A 22,334-nucleotide genomic window follows, 5' to 3' on the forward strand; every position below is an offset into this window, starting at 1 on the left:
AAATTAGAAGTATTATACAGATCATCCCACAATGCTTCTTACCCGTTGATAGATCTGCATTCGCTTCTAAACAGTTAGCAGCTAATTATATGTACTTCCGCCAATATACTAAATCGTTACGTCAACAATTGTACTCCGTTCAAACAGCCCTTGTTTATATAAGTCCTCATTGACATGCAGGGTCACTACAGGGAAATGTCTGTTGACGTTACCGGGTTTGACGTTACGTCGGCGTCTTTAGCACGCACTTGTACTATTTGACAGGGGCGGCGAAGTGTAAACAGATCGGCTACTACGCTTCAGGGTGCAGTTTGCAGGGAAACTCTGGCATTATCGTCTGATGGAGGTTATAATGACTGTCGAGTTGACATAAGCATAAAATAGTTGTCCACGCAACGTATTCTCCCATTTGGATTTAACGCGCGTCGTCAGACGTTGGCTAGGCTTGTCAGGGAACGTTGTTCCTGACACGCACGTGTGGACTATTTATGCTGATTCAGTTATCCAGATTCTTTAAAGAGTCGACCGGGTTGTTGGAGTGTATTTCTGTGTTGCTGCTCCGCAGAAAAAACGTCCATTCCATTATTTTTGCTATATTTTATAGATTTGATTAAGTCATAGTGTGTCAATGAAGGATCGCAATCCTGTGTTGGTAGCAGCTGTGCTGGCGCTGCTGCTTCTTGACACTGGGCGGGCACAGTATTTTTTGGGTGAAAATGGTCAAGATCCGATGAATCAGGGTCCAATCGGTCAAGGTCAGTTTGGGCAGGATCAGAACGGTCAAGGTCAAGGTGGAACGGGTCAAAGTCAGTTTGGACAGGGTCAGAATGGTGAAGGTCAGGTGGGACAAGGCTGGACAGGTCAAGGATCTTTTGGACAGGTTCAAAGCGGTCAAGGATATTTTGGGCAGGGTCAAAGCAACCAAGGTCAGTTTGGACAGGATCAAAACGGTCAAGGTCAAGGTGGAACGGGTCAAAGTCAGTTTGGACAGGGTCAGAATGGTGAAGGTCAGGTGGGACAAGGCTGGACAGGTCAAGGATCTTTTGGACAGGTTCAAAGCGGTCAAGGATATTCTGGGCAGGATCAAAGCAACCAAGGTCAGTTTGGACAGGATCAAAACGGCCAAGGTCAAGGTGGAACGGGTCAAAGTCAGGTAGGACAGCCAGGACAAAACCAGAATAATCAAAATCAGAACTATCAAAGTTTTTTTAACCAATATCAGAATAGTGAGGTTGTAGATCTTGGCCAGATAGGACAAAACATCAACCTTGACGACATTGGTCAACAACTTGCTGGACAGGGTCTGGATCTTGGACAGTTAACGCAAACCCTGAATGGTCAGAATGGAAACATCCAAAACGGTCGTCTCGTCAACACTCAGATCGTCAGAGGAGAGTTAACACAAATCCGTGGAACCAACGCATTTGCTATTATTGTAAACAACCCAGGGATGACTGTGATGATCCAAAATATGGCCGTTGCTGCGGTGAATACCATTAAGGAGCAGGATATGATGTTCTACCTGGCGGGTAAACAGGTTTTATTTAATCTTGTATGTAAAAACGTTTCCACAAAGATTGAAACCTATAGCATAGGATTGTTGCTATTGTTATTGAAATGTTTGTACAAACAATTCTGTCATTCTGCCTCATTTTTTATCAATGCAAATGTGAATAGAGCCTTATTGTTTTATGTTGGGAAAATGTAATATTTCTTAATGATAAAACAGCAACAATTGTAACGACTTATCACAGTTTGATATTTGATATATTTTGATGAATAAGAAAAATGAAATGCACCTATTCGGAGGAAACTATTGTAAAACATTTGCTTAAAGCATAGTTCAGTACCATGTTGTAGCATGATGTACAGCTGAATGGATGCCAACTGTAATGTGAAGGACATTCGGAGAATTTGCTTCTTCGTCGAATTCACTTGAAGGAGTAAGAATATACTTCCAGACGTCGTATTCCTCATATTACAGGAGATGACATCTATACATTTCATCTTTATGTGTACGCCATTTAAAGATTAAATGGGCTTGTATACTTGGTTAAAGCCTTCGCTCGTCACGCCGAAGACCCGGGTTCGATTCCCCACATGGGTACAATGTGTGAAGCCCATTTCTGGTGTTCCCTGGCGTTATATTGCTGGAATATTGCTAAAGGCGGCGTAAAACCATACTCACTCATTGTATACTAGGAAAACAAACGGTTCAGGGCTGTACACAAACGTTTGGCATGTAGAATCCCATACACTTCGCTGTTGACATATCGAATTATGATTACGTGCATAGTTACGGGTGAATAAGATCTCGTTACGCCTGTAGTTTTGTTAATGGTAGTTTAAGATGTGCATGGCCATTTATGCAGTGACAGGACCATGACGTCATATAAAACACGTCGCACCTAATTAATGGTCAGGGTATCATCAGTTGTTGACTTAGTGCTAGGGCTGCGCAATATAACCGGTTTACCGGTATTTACCGGTTCAGAAAATGACATGAAAACGATACGTATTGCGATACGCTGATCGAAAACTGGTATTTTGACTTGCTTTCCGAAAACTTCGTAACACTCGGAAATCTTCGGATAATTCCTTGTTTCATGTGTGCCAAATAATATTTACATTTTTATTTTGTTATGATTGAAAGTTGTTATTAAAGCTTAATCAAGCGTATTGTTTTGTTGTGTTTTAGCTTTATAAATCAAGCATTAACTCGATTATAAGTAGTTTTTTTTGTTTAAGAATACTTCATGCAATATATTGCAATACATATCGCATATAAACTTTCGCATCGCAATATTTCGCAATGTGAAAATTCTCTGCAATACCCAGCCCTACTTAGTGCAAACGTAATGAGTGAGTGACTAGGAGGTTGTTATCAACAGGTGTTGACACAACGGAAACGGCATCAACTACAGCGATGAAGGCGAGGTTCACGGCAACGAAGGAGAAGGCTGTTGAGATGGGGAAGGAGGAGAGGGTGAAGAATGTTCTCATGGACGACCTTATTGGCATGTGAGTTGGATGATAAACCATAAAAGCTTTTCCCAATTTAGTTGGTAAGGTCCGTTCTGACGTGGTAAGTGATAACAACAATAACCAGTTTCGAATGAACGAAGATTGGTTATGAATTTATTGATAACTTGTCAGAAACCATGATTAAATAATGTTGTTTTTTTACAATCACTGGATTGCGCATTCTCTTCCCACACAGGTTACTCCTGTCATGTCTTCCTACGAACCTCTGTTCTAATACGGCCTTTTCATGGTGCGAGTGTTCAGGATTCGTGATTGGTTGCAATCAGATTTAGTTGTGCAATCAGCGACGTTGTTTCAAAAGTGATCATGCGCAAGGCCTCGGTTATTTCCGTATGCTTCGGGAAAACTAGAACCTCTTTCCTCGCGCATTGCGCAAACGTTTATTATAGACAGAACTCAGTCATGTAAATGGCGGATCAATGGCGTCTCCATCGCCCTCGTTGACAACGGACAAGCTAGCCATTAAATGTCTTGTGTGTCACATCAACACAAGTTCCTGGCAGAGGAAGGATATTTGTGACCCAACATTTGCTTGTATTAGTCAAGTTGATGTAACACGTGTTCTGATTGGACAGAAAGAAGGGAGATAATTCGTGTTGCGATTTTTTGCCGCTAGGAGATTTTACGAGAACCGGGAAATATGACCGTATTAGAACAGAGGTTCGTAGGAAGAAATGACAAGTAACCTCAGTGGGAAGAGAATGTGGATTGTGTAGACGAGACTCAATTATTTAAGTCAGTTAGAATGTCCAAATAGAATGTACAAAAAACGAAGTGAAGCAGGTAAGAATCGTTGACCGGTGATAAAACCATGAAGACAAGTATGGTACTGACAAAACTGGAAACAGAATCAGGGCAAATTAGGAATTTGAACTCGAGAGTCCAAACCGAACAGCGGATTGAGGCGCCCAACTAACCCATGCAATTTAAAATGGAAAGAGGAATTTTCATCGAGAAAAATACTGCGAGATCAGCATGAAACTGTTTTTGGATGATGATGTTGCTTTAAAGTAACTTTATAGCGAATTTATGGCAGTATCGGTCCATAAAATATATACGATTTTTCACGTGTGTTGCTTTTGTTGAAATGTCTGTCCAGCATGGTGAGATTGTATTTGGTGGATCATTATCGTTGAACTACATCAGTGACTACACTGGGACTACATCTGTCGTACCTCACCCGAAATTCATAAGGTCTAGCGAATAAAAAATATGGGCAAAAGAAATATACAGCTATGCCAACTAAAATAAAAGTAACTGGAAATAGTTACTCTAAATTGATGTATTTAATAGGGCAGCTTTCCACCTTCAGTTTGCAGTGTCTCGGTTAGAAATACGAATGTGTCACAAAATGCAATGATCCCCATCCATCCGTTGCTGCCCGATTACCCTTTTTGGTGGCCTCATCCGACGAGGATATAGTTTCATGGAATCTTCAGAGAGGTGTAATTGTTCATTGTTGTGTTTCCAGACTGAATGTCCCCAAGGTTCAGATGGCGAGTGTCATGGACTCCCTGTTAGGGCAACTAGGGGTCGACGTGAAGGGTCTGGAGACACAGGATGACAACTGCGACCAGTTCATTAACATCGAGTGTAACGTATCATCTCCATATCGCACCATGGACGGCAGCTGTAACAACCTCAGGAAGCCTCTGTGGGGAAGAGCGTTTATTCCCTTCAGGAGGTTTCTAGAACCAGCCTATGACGATGGTGAGTGAATGAGTGAGTGAGTATTGTTGTACGCCGCATTTGGCAATATTCCAGCAATACCACGGCCGTGGACACCAGAAATGGGCTTCACACATTGTACTCATGTGGGGAATCCAACCCAGGTCTTCGGCGTGACGAGCTAACGCTTTAACCATTAGACTACTCTACCGCCCCTACGACGATGGTAAGAGTCGAGATGCATCACATACATGAGTCTGTGATAGGCACGTAGGTATGCTGAACATTTGGCAATACATACATGCAATATACAACTGTGGATCATTCAAGGGGATAGTTTTTGTCAAATGCTGTTAAATTCCTATAATGATCCCAAACCTTATCCTTAAAATAGGTTTACTGCAGACTGCCTTTCAGAACAATATACCAGTCCTTACCTTTACATATTGTTCACACTACTTTCAGTGACTCTTTCACTTATCTCGAAACTTGCCAGCATCACAGGGCATCTAAACCCCTGTACACATTGTCTTATTATGAAGAATATACAGTTTCATAGAGGAGACATTCTAATAATGTCAGTTCTAACTATCACTCCTGCGGACAGAACAAACAGACGGCTGTAACGAACCCCGTCTGTCAAGAAGGGTAAAGTTATTGCTCGTTTGAATAACGAACCCCGTCAATCAAGACTGGTAAAGTTGATGTTCGTTTGAACAACGAACCTGTCTGTTAGGAATGGTAAAGTTGATGTTCATTTCAATAACGAACCCCGTCTGTTGGGAATGGTAAAGTTGATGTTCGTTTCAATAACGAGCCCAGTCTGCCCAAAGTGGTAAAGTCCATGTTCATGTGAACACAGTCTAAAAGGAATGGTAATTTCATTGAACAACCTGTCCCAAACAGGTTGTCTGTTATCAGGCTTAAACCCTAGTATTGTTGGGAAAAGATGACTGTTCGCATAAGTTGAAGCGACGGGTGCATACACTACTCTCCATTACACTGACTGCGAATCAGTGTTTGCGAGACGAGCACATGCAATGTACATTGTCGGTGACAAAAGCAGATAAATAGAGCACCGAAGAGCTACAAAAATGAACGTTTATATAATATCTAAAACAATATTTCAAATGTTTGACAGCGTTTTTCATGAACGGTCATGTACGTATGTACTGCAGGTGTTTCCTCCCCGAGGCGAACTGCTAGGAGTGGAAATCTGTTACCCAGTGCAAGAGAAGTGAGCTTCATGGTCCACGAATCTGATGAAAAAATCGACGTCCAGGCTGCAGCGTCGCATCTGTTGATGCAGTTTGGGCAGTTCCTTGACCACGACATCACCAGCACCCCCATACAGTCGGGTTAGTATACGCATACCCCGTCTTTAAATACACATCACAAGCACCAATATTATATGCAAGTGAATATTTGCATACACGTTTTGAATTAGCCATTCAATCTTTGTAAATGTATCTACAGTTGCTTGGAACTATGAGTAGACTATACCCAGACTGTAACAATTCTGGAAAAAACTGTAATCAGTCTGTAAGCAGGCTCAACCAAAACTGTAATGAGTGCCTTACTAGGTTTAATCAAGACTGTAACCAGACGTTTAAACCAGATTGGAACCAGGCTGTAACCAGACTGTGACATGATGTTTTCAAGAGCTTTCTAGATTTGATTTGATTTAAACATATTTTATTCAGTGAAGAAAGGGATGAGGAACAAGTTATCCAACTTAGGTAACCATCTCCCGAGTATTTACAACATGATAAATATACAACAACATACATGTAATATAGAAAGAAATATAGTACAGAAATGGTAGAGACCTATGTACGGAGATAGTTATTAAGGCATATGAAAATATTTACAGCATTCAAGAAAAACGCTTGCTATTTGATATATAATGCTGAACTGCTTTAAATATTGCATGATTTTGAATATATGATAAGTTCTTGCTGCCATTTAATAATAAATCTAAATTTAAAGCATCATCATGTACTTGTAATTTTAAAAGGTTAAACATTTTCGTTCTGTGTTCGTTATATAGAGAACACTCAAACATGAAGTGACAAACATTTTCTCGTAAATTCCCACATTCACATTTTGAGTCTGACCTAATGCCAACATTAAATAAATCGTAATTCAATTCACTTACATGAAATCTTAAACGAGTATGAATAATATTTTGTTTGCGGATACCTGTAGAAAAATATGCTGGTGCCATGACAATAGGTTTCTTCAAATATGATTTAACCGTTTCTGTTGATAGTAACATTCGCTTTTTTCTAATGGGATATTATTCCATAATACTGTCGTTGGATAAAAGATTGACATGAGTGTTTAAGTCTATATGATGGTCTTACAAAATTTTCAGAGTTTCTAAGGTCATAAGTTGTAGAGTCACGAACAGTCTGAGGAAGTGGTGTATATTTTGGTAAACCAGTTACAATACGGGCTGCTTCCAGTTGTAGTTGTTCTAGATTTCAGTGCTTATGGAGGGAATGGTTTCCTTTACATCTAAATCCAACCCGCATTCCTAACTTATCACAGCCTAATAGAAAAATTATCTGCAAAATGGGGGCGAGCTGTCTAAAGCGCCAGGCTAGTAATCCAGTGAGGTTGAGGTTCCTTGGATCGAGTCCACCTGTGTCCGGGTGTAAAAACCTTGGAGTCAACTTTGTGTGCAGACTCTTTCAGTGTTGTCACAACCCCTAGTGTACAGTACACAACCCTGTGCACTTAAAAGAACCCACGAATCCGTTGGTAAATGACCAGATGGTGGCCACATGAATACGTGCAAACACCTAGTTGCGGGTACAGCAACGTGCAGTAAACTTGGACAAAGTACTGTGACTGTGTGTCCCATTCCACCCAGCTGTGAATGGGTACCTCGTAAGGACGGGAAAGCCGGAATGTACCAATTTTGGCCCTCCAGGTTTCAATTGTGATACCCTTTGTGTATCAGACCATCAAAGTGATCTTCGGAAACAAGTGTACAAACTTTACAACTTCGTCCGATAAATAGTTTACCTACAATTTCCTTTTTTTTAACACAGCCGTGAACATGGCTTCTTTCAACCTCGAGGTTAAAAACGCTATGCGTAAAAAAAATTCAATCTCACCTGAATGTGCATAGCATATAAAGTACCAAAAATGTCAAAATTACTAAAAATATAGCCATATTTTTTAGAAATGTATTTAATTTACGTCTAACGTGGCTGTCACGTGATACTTAAATGTATTTATTTAACTTTAATGTACTTTAGGTCATGAGGTCCTCATACTGAATTAATTCTGTTCTGTTCAGTTCTGAAAGCCGCAATACCTTGGTGCGCCTAGTGGCTGAAAGAGCTGTATGATCCCCAGGGAGTTGAGATTGATAATACGATGTGCCGTTGAGATTGACATCCAATGATCGAGGAAAAAACCCAGCGCCTTGAGCATGTACTAGTTGCGTGGATATGCAATAAAATAAAATAAGTAATTTTAATAAAATGTCTATGATACAGTTATATGTATTTATCAAATGCCGAGGAAAACAAAGAAGCTAAAACTACATGAATGCAGTGACCCGTTATTTATTCCCATATTTTCACTCAGTGCAATACAAGGCTTGCAAAGAAACTTGGAAAAGAATAAAGGAACACTTGTACCCATAATGTGTTCCCTTATTTATTTCCCTCAGTATATAATCATCTTACCATGCTGTAACCATGTATTACGATGTGTGTCAGGTGTCGACGGGTCCCATGTCCGTTGTTGCACAGAGGACCTCAGTGAAGAAAGCAAGGCCAAGATCAACATGAATCCTGAAGACAGGTACACAACCATCAGTGAACCTCATGGTGAACATCATACACTGTCTTTGTAGACACATGACATTGTTGGGACATTTGGGCAACTTGGCAATTTCGAGACCACTCGATTTTAGTCCGAAGGATTGGACAACATTGAATCACTCGATGGGTCTTTAAATGTTGCATTGTAGATGTGTGAGGTTATATGGGGTTTAACGTTGCCTTCGAGAAAAGCCTCACATATAAATGAGTGAGTTTAGTTTTACGCCGCTTTTAACAATTTTCCAGCAATATCACGGCGGGGGACACCATAAATGGGCTTTACACGTTGTACCCATATGGGGAATCGAACCCGTGTCTTCAACTTGACGAAGGAACGCTGCAACCACTGGGCTACCCCACCACCCCTCTCAGTTATAAAGCGGCGTGAACAAGAAAGTTGTTATGAGATCCCGAGGACGTCATCCTCGATAATCTCCTGGGTATGCGTTCCGATAACTCTCCACTACCTGGATGCATCTACGGCTTGGCCCGATGATTTCATTACCTCCCTTGGTTGGCTTTTATCCAATCAGGTGTCTACGATGGGAAGTTGAGCGTACCAATCACAACTCACTTTCGCTTTTTAAATTATCTAACTGATAAAACTTGGCAACACAATAACATATTGGCAGAGGTACTCTGAAAGAGATTGACACTGGCAAGCTCGGTTGTAACGGCGGCTTATCTGATTGGCTACTGTGAGAATGCGGAGCCAGCAAAGGGAGGTAATAAAATCATCGGGCCAAGCCGTAGATGCATCCAGGGTATAGATGAGTTATCGGAACGTATACCCTGGAGATCATCGAGGATGGAGGACGTACACAGGTCTTCATGATGACTGATGTCGCAGTGTACACGCGTTCTTGTATAGTGAAACTGTGTATAAAATAATCGTGTATTTTGTTTGGAATATGATGCGGTTGCATTACAGAATATGGTTATATATATCTGTGGTAATGATCTTCATGGAATCATGGATTCAGTTCAAAGGTACCTTTATAATTTTTCTTGCAGAGATATCTGCTTCCCCATCACTATCCCTGAGAATGATCCTATGTTCAAGCCCAGGACATGTATGAGCTTTGTCAGGTCCATCCAGATATCCAACACCGACTGCAGACTGGGTAGGTAGTGTTTGTCAAACCTGATGATTCGCAAAAACTCTCCCTTAACCAACGGGGAAAACTACCACCGATAAATGAGATAATAAGAAAATTTCATTTCAGTTCATTATTACAGTAATTAGTATATCCTTAACTTCAACTCTTTCATAAACAAATACATTTTCTGAGAACGTACAAGCACATTTGGAAATATCTTAATTTTCATTCGAGAAGTCTCTCAATTAAAGCAATTTTGCTTTGTAGCGGTGGAAATAGGGGAGGATGCAGGTTTATATTGAATATCAATACTGAATGCATATGCTCACATGCAGCAGTTTAAGGTTCTAATTAATATTTGGTAATCAGAATGCTTTCAACTTTCTGTTTAAATGCAACAATTAGTAAATACATTCTCAATGTATTTCAGCTCCAGCAGAACAATTAAACCAGATTACAGCCTACATCGACGGTTCTATGGTGTATGGTTCTTCCTTGGCTGAAATGAGGACTCTCAGAGCCTTTGATAGGGGTGAATGACCTAATTTATACAGCACACATTGTATATATATATATAAATACATTTCAAAATAACATTCTAAATATCTAGGCTACAAGGGACTGTATAATCCTTTTGGTCATGAGCCTACACTTTTTTGTATGTATGAGCTGCAGAACTTGAATACATTTACAGAACCAATTTAGTTTGAAACATATTCACAATGTCCCACCAGTAACAAGAATATATCATATGACTTGCAGCATACAGCCAGTGCGTTTTATGGGAACTATTGACTTTCTTTCCACGTGTTTCTGGCGGGTGTCACCTAGTATCATCATTATTTGATGATGTTTCTTAAACACAAGCTCATGACATAGTCAGAATCGTAAACTGATTCTGCCTTTAGCAGACAGTTCTTGTGGTTGTTAGGATACTCACGGACACTTTACAATAGGGTGTGTTTTACCAACAAGATGTCTGTTTCAAGGCCTGCTAAAGACGTCAGCCAATGACCTTCTGCCGGAAGACAAAGAACCAAGTTGTCGAAAGGAGAGTGCAAAGGATTACTGCTTTAAGGCTGGTAAGTTCGTCTGGAAGACGACAGATAGCTATGAATGGTTCCATTAACACAGGCCTTGGAACAACTTGCTGAGACACACTATGATAGGTTGTTATACGTCTTAGATGCAACACAATCCGTGTTCCTGTTGATGGTGTAACAGTAACATTTCCAAAGCATAAAGGCAATAATTTATGGATGTCAGTATATTCTCACTCCTTCATCAGATGAACATCAACATCTGTATTAATGATTTCTTTGGCGTGCATGTGACAGATAACAGACACGGTTCAACAAATGCTCGTTCTATCTGCAGGTGACACCCGCGTTAACGAACAGATGGCCTTGGCGACCCTCCACACTATCTGGGTCAGGGAACACAACCGTATGGCGAAGGAGCTTGGCAGCCTCAACCCTTCTTGGGATGACGAGAGGTTGTTCCAGGAGACCAGGAAGATCGTGGGCGCCAAGATTCAACATATAACCTATAAAGAGTTTCTGAGGAAGGTTCTCAACGGAAACATTCTCAATGCATTCGATATTAACCCCAAAATTGTTGGCTTCCAAGACACGTATGACCCGAGAATAGATGCAAGCATAAGGAATGGATTTGCTGGTGCAGCTTTCAGGTAAAACCATAAATTATGTATAGATTAATCCAAGTTGTATGAGACCCGTGAAGTTCCGGGTTAGAATTGATCTTCAGTAACCCATGCTTGTCGTAAGAGGCGACTAACGGGATCGGGTGGTCAGGCTCGCTGACGTGGTTGACACATGTCATCTTATCCCAACTGCGTAGATCTATGCTCATGTTGTTGATCACTGGGTTGTCTGGTCCAGACTCGATTACTTACAGACCGCTGCCATATAGCTGGAATATTGCGGAGTGCGGCGTAAATCTAAACTCACTCACTCACCGAGGTTGTATGCTATCTAAACATTTGACAATAGTTGGTTTGCTGGATGGTTGGTTTGTTGTTTAGCGTAGCCTAGTGGTTAAAGCGTTCACGCCGAAGGCCCGGGTCCGATTCACCACATGGGCACAATGTGTGAAGCCTATTTCGGGTGTCCCCCGCCGTGATATTGCTGGAAAATTGCTAAAAACTCACTCACTCACTATACTTAATGACTGCAGGTTCGGACACTCCTTGGTGAGGACCATGTTTTCCCAGATGAATAATGACTATCGAGGACATGAGGACTTGATGCTCAGCCGGAGTTTCGGCAATACCTCCTACGTCATCAAGGACAACGGCGACGGTATCAACAAAATAGTCCGTGGTCTTGTCACAGATAACATCAATAAGTTTGACCGCTACATGACTCCACAGCTGACTCAACACCTATTTGAAGATGGAGTTGGTCATAGGCTTGACCTCGCGGCTCTCAACATCCAGAGAGGCCGTGACCATGGGTTGCCTAGCTACAATGAATGGCGGAAGTGGTGTCAACTTCCGGTGGCTAGAAGTTTTAGTAAGGGCCAGGGCGGACTTGTGGATCTTCCCCAAGATGCTATAGACAAGCTCAGAGATGTTTACGAGTAAGTATATACGTAGATTGATAAAGTGTTCTGAATCTCTCATCAATATATGTCACATTCAGATATATCAAGGAAGTTGAGAAGAATGGAAAGTAATTCTGTCTGTGAAACCATCAATAGAAGTATTTAATACTTAAATAACGAACGAACGAAGCAATGGTGATAAAGTTACATGTAAGATCAAAGTACATGCAACTTACGGTGACTAGGTGCTGTCCGCAGACTTATAGTGTAGCCCCATGGCCTTGATCGCAGCTGTCATTCGGCTGCCTTGCCTAGCTTTGATTTCTTCGAATCCGACATGATGGATCTGAAACAGTGTCGACGGTGGTATCTGAGAAACAGTGGTGATGGTGGTATCTGAGAAACAGTGTTGACGGTGGTATCTGAGAAACAGTGTCGACGGTGGTATATGAGGAGCAGTGTCGACGGTGGTATCTGAGAAACAGTGTTGACGGTGGTATCTGAGAAACAGTGTTGACGGTGGTGTCTGAGAAACAGTGTTGATGGTGGTATTTGAGAAACAGTGTTGATGTTGGTAGTTGAGAAACAGTGTTGACGGTGGTGTCTGAGAAACAGTGTTGACGGTGGTATCTGAGAAACAGTGTTGACGGTGGTGTCTGAGAAACAGTGTTGATGGTGGTATTTGAGAAACAGTGTTGATGGTGGTATTTGAGAAACAGTGTTGACGGTGGTATCTGAGAAACAGTGTTGACGGTGGTATCTGAGAAACAGTGTTGACGGTGGTATCTGAGAAACAGTGTTGACGGTGGTGTCTGAGAAACAGTGTTGATGGTGGTATTTGAGAAACAGTGTTGATGGTGGTATTTGAGAAACAGTGTTGACGGTGGTGTCTGAGAAACAGTGTTGACGGTGGTTTCTGAGAAACAGTGTTGACGGTGGTGTCTGAGAAACAGTGTTGATGGTGGTATTTGAGAAACAGTGTTGATGGTGGTATTTGAGAAACAGTGTTGATGGTGGTATTTGAGAAACAGTGTTGACGGTGGTATCTGAGAAACAGTGTTGACGGTGGTATCTGAGAAACAGTGTTGACGGTGGTATCTGAGAAACAGTGTTGACGGTGGTGTCTGAGAAACAGTGGTGATGGTGGTATCTGAGAAACAGTGTTGACGGTGGTATCTGAGAAACAGTGTTGACGGTGGTATCTGAGAAACAGTGTTGACGGTAGTATCTGAGAAACAGTGTTGACGGTGGTGTCTGAGAAACAGTGTTGACGGTGGTGTCTGAGAAACAGTGTTTACGGTGGTATCTGAGAAACAGTGTTGACGGTGGTATCTGAGAAACAGTGTTGACGGTGGTATCTGAGAAACAGTGTTGACGGTGGTATCTGAGAAACAGTCACCCAATCACTGTATGGTACATTGTGACTATCCATGCAGTGTAATACAACATAAGTCACACAGAGTGAAGTACCGGTTGCTTATCACTACAATACAGTACAGGAGATAGTTACAAAGCATGACATTCTGTTCACCCATCAGTATAATGCGACACAGAACTGAGTTACAATTAGTGATATACTGATTACTTACAAGACGTAGTAACTTTTGTGGCCAACATTTATAACAGTTAAACAAAAAAGTATATTACACATAATGACATCTTAGTGGTCTACCCGCCAACTTGCTGCTGATAAAAGTGTTCTATTCACCTGGTTATTGCCTGAATGTGATAGTTTGTTTTCGAATCCTAGGCACCCTGATGACATTGACCTGTTTGCTGGTGGCATGTCTGAGAATCCCATCAAAGGTGGAATAGTTGGGCCCACCTTCGCTTGTATCTTGTCTCACCAGTTCAAGGCTCTCAGGGCTGGCGACAGATTCTTCTATGATCGGGATGATGAAACCACGGGGTTTAAAAAAGGTAAGTCGCTTTGTATTTCATTGCCATCTGTCAGGAGAGGCCGATAAGGTCGTCTTTATGCGAAGTGTGTACACTTGACCATCCACGAATTCGAATCGAAAGCTTGCTGATACATGCTGTATCTTACTTTAGGTTTTCTTCGCAAATGACTGCATAAAATAGGGTAAATAGAGCTATAAACAGTTCAGTATAATTATTTTCCAATATCTATCAATAACGCCTCATGTGTCATTCTATATACTTGGTCCTTAGGTGTTCCCGCTTTCTTATCCCTGCCCTATAGGAATCTTCTCCCTTGCACCATCGCTCGCAGTCTTATTAACGTTACTGGCAAAAGTTTTACCACATAGTTAATGAATTATACTGACAACATGCCATGCTAGGCTAGGAGTTAGGGACATACATAGTCTTTGTTTCCTCTTGGCATTAATAGCAGGGCGCAGCGCCCGACATTTTTTTTTTGCGCCCTGCTCTTCTGACAAAGTTGTTGCAAAATTCATGTCCGGGAAGAGTGGAGGAAGATGAGACTGAACTCCTTCAGTGTGTTCTTCAAAAGATTTCTGAATACAATAATTGATATCAACACTTTTTACTTTTTTATGTTGAAGTTAGGTGAAAATAATGTGATCTTTGAGCCTTTAACAATCATATGCATGAATAACTTGATCCTTGGAAATCTGTCATTTCATGCCCCTATTGGAATAGGGGTGACCCTTTCGTCATTCTGTGGCCCTGTCCTGTTTAGATCCTGGGGGAAACACTAGGAACATGTAAAGGCATTTCAAAGCTCTATCTGCAGCTTCGGCCAATGACACTTCTAATACTGTGCCCAGGCCTATAGGTTCTAGGTGCTTTCTCGAAAGCTTCTTATCTCTCAACCGACGTAGTTCTGGGTATAGGAGACTGCATCGACAGCCTGACTTCATTCCAGGTAGTTAATCATGGTTCTCCCAGTATCTTTTAACAACACCAAGCACGACTTCTTTGGCTAAATGTTTGACTCTGGATGAAGTGATGTACCCTTGTTTAATTCTTGGGTACAATTCTTGTAAACATCCATCAATGTTTTCCAACCAAGCCTGTACCCATGTGGGGAATCGAACCCGGGCCTTCGGCGTGAACGCTTTAACCTCTAGGCTACGCTAAGCAACAAACCAACCATCCAACGAACCAAATATTGCCAAATGCTTAGATAGCATACAACCTGGATGAGTGAGTGTGTTTAGTTTTACGACGCACTCCGCAATATTCCAACTATATGGCGGCGGTCTGTATGTAATCGGGTCTGGACCAGACAATCCAGTGATCAACAGCATGAGACTGGCCTTGAAGTGGAAAATATAGGTCGAATCAGTGATAGAGACTGAAACTATAAGCTAGGCCATGTGAATGCCGGTATATTGCTTTATATCGATAATGTTTTACAGATATTTATGACAATGATGTACACGTTCCAGATCAAATTAACGCCATCAAGGTGACCACCATGGCCAAGGTTATATGTGACAACACGGACGTTGAGGCAATGCAACCTGATGCATTCTTTGTCGTCAGAAACAGGTAAGTTTCAGATACTAATACGTATTTGTGATGTCTTAAAGGATATAGTGGCACTGGAAATCGAATGTGTGTCCTCATCTGAGTCCAGCGACGATATCTGTCCATAACAACCACCTACCCTTATTAAATGTGTACCAATGTGGGAAATGGAATCCGGGTCGAACCCGCTTTAACCTCTAGGCTAATCTTCCGTGGAAGAGGGGTGTGGATTTAGAATTGACAGCTCTTCCGATGAATTGCTGAAGAGTGAGGCAGAACCAACTGTGCAAAATATTCTTTGTTTGAACATATACACAGCAGTTTAGCATTTCTGCTGTATGAACACATTCGTTACATTTAAAATCTGACGCAAACAGGAGAACACGACAACAAAAAATATATTTAAGCCTAATCGATTTTGCGCAGACGAGATGTGACTGTCGATTCTGTTCTTTTCCAAATATTTCCCCCCCTGGTGTTAATTGGTTCAATTCACCTCAGTGAATTTGATTTTACCTTTGTGCTCTGAACTGTCTGAAATGCACTTTTGGTTGTCTGTCGATTTATTGCCCTAAACGAAAACACCAGAAATACCATGGGCGAAATGCCACTTTGATGATAATGATTGTTATCATTGCTGTTATTTTGCAGGAATCAGCGAGTGAGCTGCGATGAGCTGACCCAGGCGCCATTGGTGGCCTGGGCTGAGGACCCGGATGTCCGGAGGCAGGGATCTCAAACATGGCAAATCAGCAACAGACTCGCTGAAACGAAAAGAAATAACAACCTCGACTGTTCAAAGAGCATTTATAAATTGTTTTCGAAGTACCTTTGTAACAAATGAACTCGTACTGTTCGAAAACCCTTGCCGTTGAGCATTTCAAAAATATATAATATTACATAATAAATGTGCATTTCAGAGAAATTTTGTTATTTTCTGGACGAAATCGATGTTATATACAAACGTATCACAGGTAATGTGAGAAATATGCCTACGATGTGTCATTCGGTCGAAGGGAGGCAACTCTTGTTACCTTCGTCACACATGCACTAAAAAATGTTTGTGACTTCGTGATCTTCTTCATGACAAAATTAGTTCAATGTTGATGTGATTATTGGATTGAAAATTTATTACTTGGTGTGATTAAAAGACGTTTCGACTCACATGTATTGTCCTTTTCTTTTCTTTTCAGTGTTTAAAGAATGAAATCAGTTATACAAAATATCAAATATAAAAATAACCGATGATCACCTTCACTCCTTCAGAATCATTTAAACAGTTCAAAATACCCGTTGGAAATATAAACGAAGAGCATGTAAAATATCCATGGGAAGAACGTAATTGTGTTTAAGTATGTTCTAATCATTTCATTATTAAAACGGATTATCCAAAGCCAAGGATAAGGGAGTGGTGGGGGTGGGGGTGGGTCATATGTTCGCTCGTCACCGAAAATACAGAACAGAACAGAACAGAATTTTATTTCAGTAACAGGCCTCCGGCCCAAAATACATTTACATAAATTGATGATAAGTAGAGCACATGTATATTTCATTTAGATTTGTGTTTCTTGTCAACAAAGTATAAAAAAAGACATACATCCTTGATAATATTAACATTTTTACTCTGTAATATTGATATAAAATTAATAATTGATGGACATTTACTAAAATATTTTGATAGGTACTTATTTCTGATATGAGAATATGCATCACAGATATAAAACACCGAAAATACCTGTAAATGTGTTCGATTCCTTTGACGGGGGATTTAGTAAATCTGATCATTCCCCTACCGTTATATTGTCCTGCTTCTAATCAGCCTAAATCACACAGACTAATACTTATCATGATGATTGCAGAGATATTCTCCAACACCAACCGTTACAATGAATCCCCAAAACGTAAATAACGACAAAACACGCAGGAACAATAGTGACTGACTGAGTGAGTGTTATTTTACGCCGATGTGTGAGGTTAGATGGGGTTTAACATTGCCTTCGAGAAAAGTCGCACTTTTAAGTTTGTGAATGAGTTGGGTTTTACGCCGCTTTAAGTAATATTCCAGTAATATCACGACGGGGGGCATCAGAAATAGGCTTCGCACATTGTACCCATGTGGGGAATCGAACCCGGGTCTTCGGCGTCACGAGCGAACGTTTTAACCACTAGGCTACCTCAACCTCACGCAGAAACAATAGAATATGTTCTGTAGAACAAGCAGGATCATGCATCGTTGCGACAATACAGACACAACAGACTCAAATATGGGTTCCATGCACTTCACTTGCTGACGCCCGAGGGGCGGTGGGGTAGCCTAGTAGTTAAAGCGTTCGCTCGTCACGCCGTGGTACTATTCCCTTCATGGGTACAATGTGTGAAGGTAATTTCTGGTGTCCCCCCGCCGTGACATTGGTGGAATATTGCTAAAAGCGACGTAAAACTAAACTCACTCACTGCAGACGTCCGACACACAGAACCAAAATAACTCCTTGTTGAGATATACTTTCTGGAGTCGAACACAACAGCAACAACGGGTGGTTGTGCACGTAACAAATAATTAACTTGTTAAATACAAATTATCATTCATGTATACTAGGCACATAAAGAAACTGTGCATACAAAAATTTAAAATCTAAATTGATCAAACCTGTGTAGACACATAAGGATTTAAACTCAGAGATTAGTGACATGTATCCAACATGCATGCACGTGCCACGTTCCGTGACGTCAGTGGGTTCGTCCTTGAGACGTGCAATACGTTGTTGCACGTGCATTCCGTGAAAGAGAAACAGAGCAAATGAATGCCACACAATACTGTCACTTTAGAAAGCTCCACCCCTGCCCTTGCGATCGTTCAGCATGCCAAGGCTCACGTCTGCACAACGTCATGAGGCCATTGGGGTGGTCCGTGGGGGGAATGTCTCAACGACAAGTGGCTGCACATTTCCACTGCCACCGGAACACCATTTCTGCACAGGTCAGACGCTACCAGAACACAAATGACGTCATCGATCGGCCACGCTCTGGACGTCCACGTGTAACAACGCCAAGACAGGACAGATGGATAAGGGTGACCCATCTTCGCCACAGGTTTCAGACTGCAGTGGTGACTGCCCGAACCATCCCAGGACTTCGCCGTATCCACCCCAACACAGTTCGACAACATTTACGTCATCACGGGATCAGACCACGACGTCCCGCCATAGGGCCTATCCTGACACAACGTCATCGGCAAGCTCGCCGAATGTGGTGCCGAAATCATGTCCGCAGACCCTTGTTTTGGTGGAGAAATGTTGTTTTTACAGATGAGTCCAGGTTTAACATTTCCCATAGTGATGGACGTCAACGTGCCTATAGACGCGTGGGAGAACGTTATGCACAGGCCTGTGTCTTGGAGAGGAATCGCTTTGGTGGTGGTTCCGTGATGATTTGGGATGGAATAACAGCACGCCAAAGAACTCCTTTGGTGATTGTTCAGGGCAACTTAACTGGTGTGGGCTACAGGGATCAGATTCTTCGACCAGTGGCAATTCCTTTCTGCAACGTCATGGCCCTTTGTTAACCTTCCAACAGGACAATGCCCGCCCTCATACGGCAAGGGATGCTATGGATTTCTTGCAACACCACAACGTTGACTTACTGCCTTGGCGTGCAAATTCACCGGATTTCTCCCCGATAGAGCATGTTTGGGACGAGATGGTTCGACGTCTACGCCGTCTTCCTCATCCGCCACATTACGTCCTTGACCTTGCAACAGAACTTGAGAGAATCTAGCGTGACATCCCACAAGCCTTCCTTGCACGTTTGATAGGCTCTATGCGTCGTCGATGCACTGCTGTTCTCAATGCCGATGGTGGACATACCCGTTATTGAGCTTGTGACATGGTCGTTTGACCCCTGTCCCGCTTGTGGACTCGTGACGTCATTGTGATTGACTTTTCAATTGAAATTCTCCCGACTTGTTATGGTGTCATGATCCCTCCATTAAAGTTTATATGTACCTTTGACATTAGTATCGTACTTATCAACTGGGATAATATTTTGACAATGCACAGTTTCTTTATGTGGCTAGTATATATGTAATACTGAGAAGAAATGTCTCTTTGAAGTTTCAAGGATTTATTGTTCAGAGCACATGGCAAGATAATGTTGTGGAGGCTGCTATCTTGCTTCCTGCCAAAACTTGAACCTTGAAAATTAGGAATGGTATTCGCAAGTCAGAATTACAAGCGGAACCAACTTAATCTGTAGGACTACTACCCTTCATAACAAATACAGAATTAACATTATTCAAATATACAAAAAAGGAACAAACTTGAAATATGGATACTTACATACGCACCACAAAATAAAGATTCCAAATATTATTTTAATTGCTCTGCAGCCCCAAACAATTCCAGCAAGCAATACCCTGAGTGCTGTAAATAACAAATTCAACAAAATCATAATATACTAACGGAAAAAGTAACTGTGCATGACATACAATTTGAAAACTTATAAAAATAAGCCAAAATAAACATGTAGCAAAACACATTGCATGAAATTTGATGTCACCTATCGCGCCTGGCACGTGGACTTCGTGCACAATGAACTTACTCACTTCTTGTATGCTCTTTGAAACCTTAAGTTCACACACCTGATATTGAAAATGAAGTACGGTTGATTATTCTCTAGTCCCTGAATATTGTGGAAAACACGATAAATTCAACCTAAACTGCGCGAACGGAAATTCAGCGTCTCCGCGCCGTGGTATGCTGGAGACTGGATTGGCCCAAAATGAAGTGGCCGGACAGTTTGCTGTTCAACGAAACACGATCGCATCTCTATGGAGACGTTTTCAACATAATGGAAACACGAAAGATTTGCCTCGGAACGGCCGTCCACGCGTGACTTCACGTCAGCAAGACAACCACATTCGGCTGACCCATCTAAGGAATCGATTCCAGACTGCAAGTTTAAATGCTCGGACCATTCCTGGCTTTCGTCCAATCAGTTCCAGGACTGTCGGGAACTGACTGAGGGAGCACTACATCCGGCCCCAAAGGCCGGCAATACGTCCAGTTATGCTCCAACGTCAACGACAGGCACATATTGCCTGGTGCAGACATCATCTACGGTACAGGAGACACGATTTGGATGGTGTTTTGTTCATTGATGAGTCGAGATTTCATCTGGACAGCTCAGATGGTAGGGCAAGGGTATACAGACGGCGAGGTGAACGCGTCAATGGCAATCTGACAGGCCTGCGATACAGAGATCAGTGGACCTCATGGCAGCCGTTCATTCAAGGACAGAGACGTAACTTCACGCTTCAGGAAGATAATGTCGCTCGTGTTGTGACAGATTTCCTGAGACAGCAAAACATTCCGGTACTCCCCTGGGTAGTTGTTTCTCCAGACCACTATAGAGCATGCTTGGGATAAAATGGAGAGACGTTTACGTCAAGCCAAGAATCAGCCATTGACGTTAGCTGAATTGGGTCAAGCGTTGGTCAAACGTGGAACAACATTCCAGAGCTTTCTTCAATCGATTAGTGTCGTCTATGCGTCGTCGTTGTCAAGACTGCATCAACACCAATCAAGGAAAACACCAGAAATCGTGTTATTATAGTTTGGCATTAAAAATGGCATAACATCAAATAATGCACAGTTACTTTATTCCAGTAATATATGAAGTTCTTCATCCCTAAACGCACAGCAGACAATGCTTAAACCTTCGTTATATATGGGGTATTAAAACGCTCTGAACTCAGCAATTATAGGGAGAGAACATGAATAAATCAAACATCATTAAGTACCCCAAAATGCAAAGCCCCCTATCCAGGAAGGATAACCCATGTTACAGCGACATACCGCTCTGAAAACGTTTCCAGCAAATTTCTACTTCAAGCGAAGGAAAGGTTTCCTACATATACTGATTCATATCCACATACAAAACTACAGTATTTGGCTATAAGTGATTCATCATAAATAAAATTCCCATAGACTTACAAGAACTTTTTTCATAAATATAGTTTCGGTCGAACTGCTTTCAATATTTATCTACCAGCTGGGAAATGAAATCCTCTCAGCTACAAACACATAATTTCCATTCAATTTTCCGATGATTATTCAGAAAACTGCAACTATTTAATCAACATATATTAGACATACCAGTCAGGTTTATCATGGCTGTGTATGGGATAGATTAAAATTAATTTGTACTTATGGTGCTTAATCGGGTAATCAACGGAAAGATGAACGAAAATTATGTACTCGTAGCTGAAGATGACTTCCAAGATGTTTGCAAAATATCAAAATAAAATGACTTCTACTCAATTTATGAAAATAATTCTTGAAAGAGTTAATTAATATGTAAGTCTATGGAAATTTCACTAATGATGACTCACTTATGGCTAACTACTGTACATAATACGATTCAGCAATGGAATACGCCATGCAGTGCAGTACAGAGTAATGTAACCATCGTTTTCACATGTCTTTAAAACGGCCTCGGGCCAAGATTTCCTCCCGTTTGATACAACCAGAGACTGGAAGAAAAACTGGAGAGAAAATATAGAGAATATAATGCCCTGTTAAAATAGGTTGTGTTTATGTCAGTTTTAGAGTGTACTTTTTGATATTGTTAAAATCCACAGCCTGCACATGATACTGAC

At 41.4% G+C, this 22,334-nt stretch overlaps 1 protein-coding gene across 1 annotated transcript; it reads left to right on the forward strand.

The window, feature by feature from the left end:
- The first annotated feature begins 434 nt into the window (after nucleotides 1-434).
- LOC124258319 (peroxidase-like) lies at nucleotides 435-16,843 on the forward strand. Its single transcript, XM_046692403.1, has 13 exons — nucleotides 435-1,529; nucleotides 2,892-3,021; nucleotides 4,517-4,755; nucleotides 5,892-6,071; nucleotides 8,451-8,535; nucleotides 9,570-9,679; nucleotides 10,086-10,187; nucleotides 10,645-10,737; nucleotides 11,033-11,345; nucleotides 11,852-12,256; nucleotides 13,971-14,140; nucleotides 15,598-15,700; nucleotides 16,331-16,843. Exons 1-13 carry the CDS (start codon nucleotides 629-631, stop codon nucleotides 16,521-16,523), a joined length of 3,024 nt encoding a protein of 1,007 aa, XP_046548359.1. The 5' UTR covers nucleotides 435-628; the 3' UTR covers nucleotides 16,524-16,843.
- Nucleotides 16,844-22,334: the final 5,491 nt, after the last annotated feature.

This window comes from Haliotis rubra, unplaced genomic scaffold (genome assembly GCF_003918875.1).
Source record: "Haliotis rubra isolate DU_JTF1 unplaced genomic scaffold, ASM391887v1 Scf69, whole genome shotgun sequence".
Lineage (NCBI taxonomy): Eukaryota > Metazoa > Mollusca > Gastropoda > Lepetellida > Haliotidae > Haliotis > Haliotis rubra.

What these genes read in the sequence shown, in the direction of transcription:
- LOC124258319 (XM_046692403.1), top strand. Translation starts at nt 629, where the DNA reads ATGAAGGATCGCAATCCTGTGTTGGTAGCAGCTGTGCTGGCGCTGCTG. An exon ending in AGAACCAGCCTATGACGATG is followed by an intron (nt 4,756 to 5,891) that starts GTGAGTGAATGA and finishes TATGTACTGCAG; the next exon opens with GTGTTTCCTCCCCGAGGCGA. An exon ending in GGATTACTGCTTTAAGGCTG is followed by an intron (nt 10,738 to 11,032) that starts GTAAGTTCGTCT and finishes TTCTATCTGCAG; the next exon opens with GTGACACCCGCGTTAACGAA.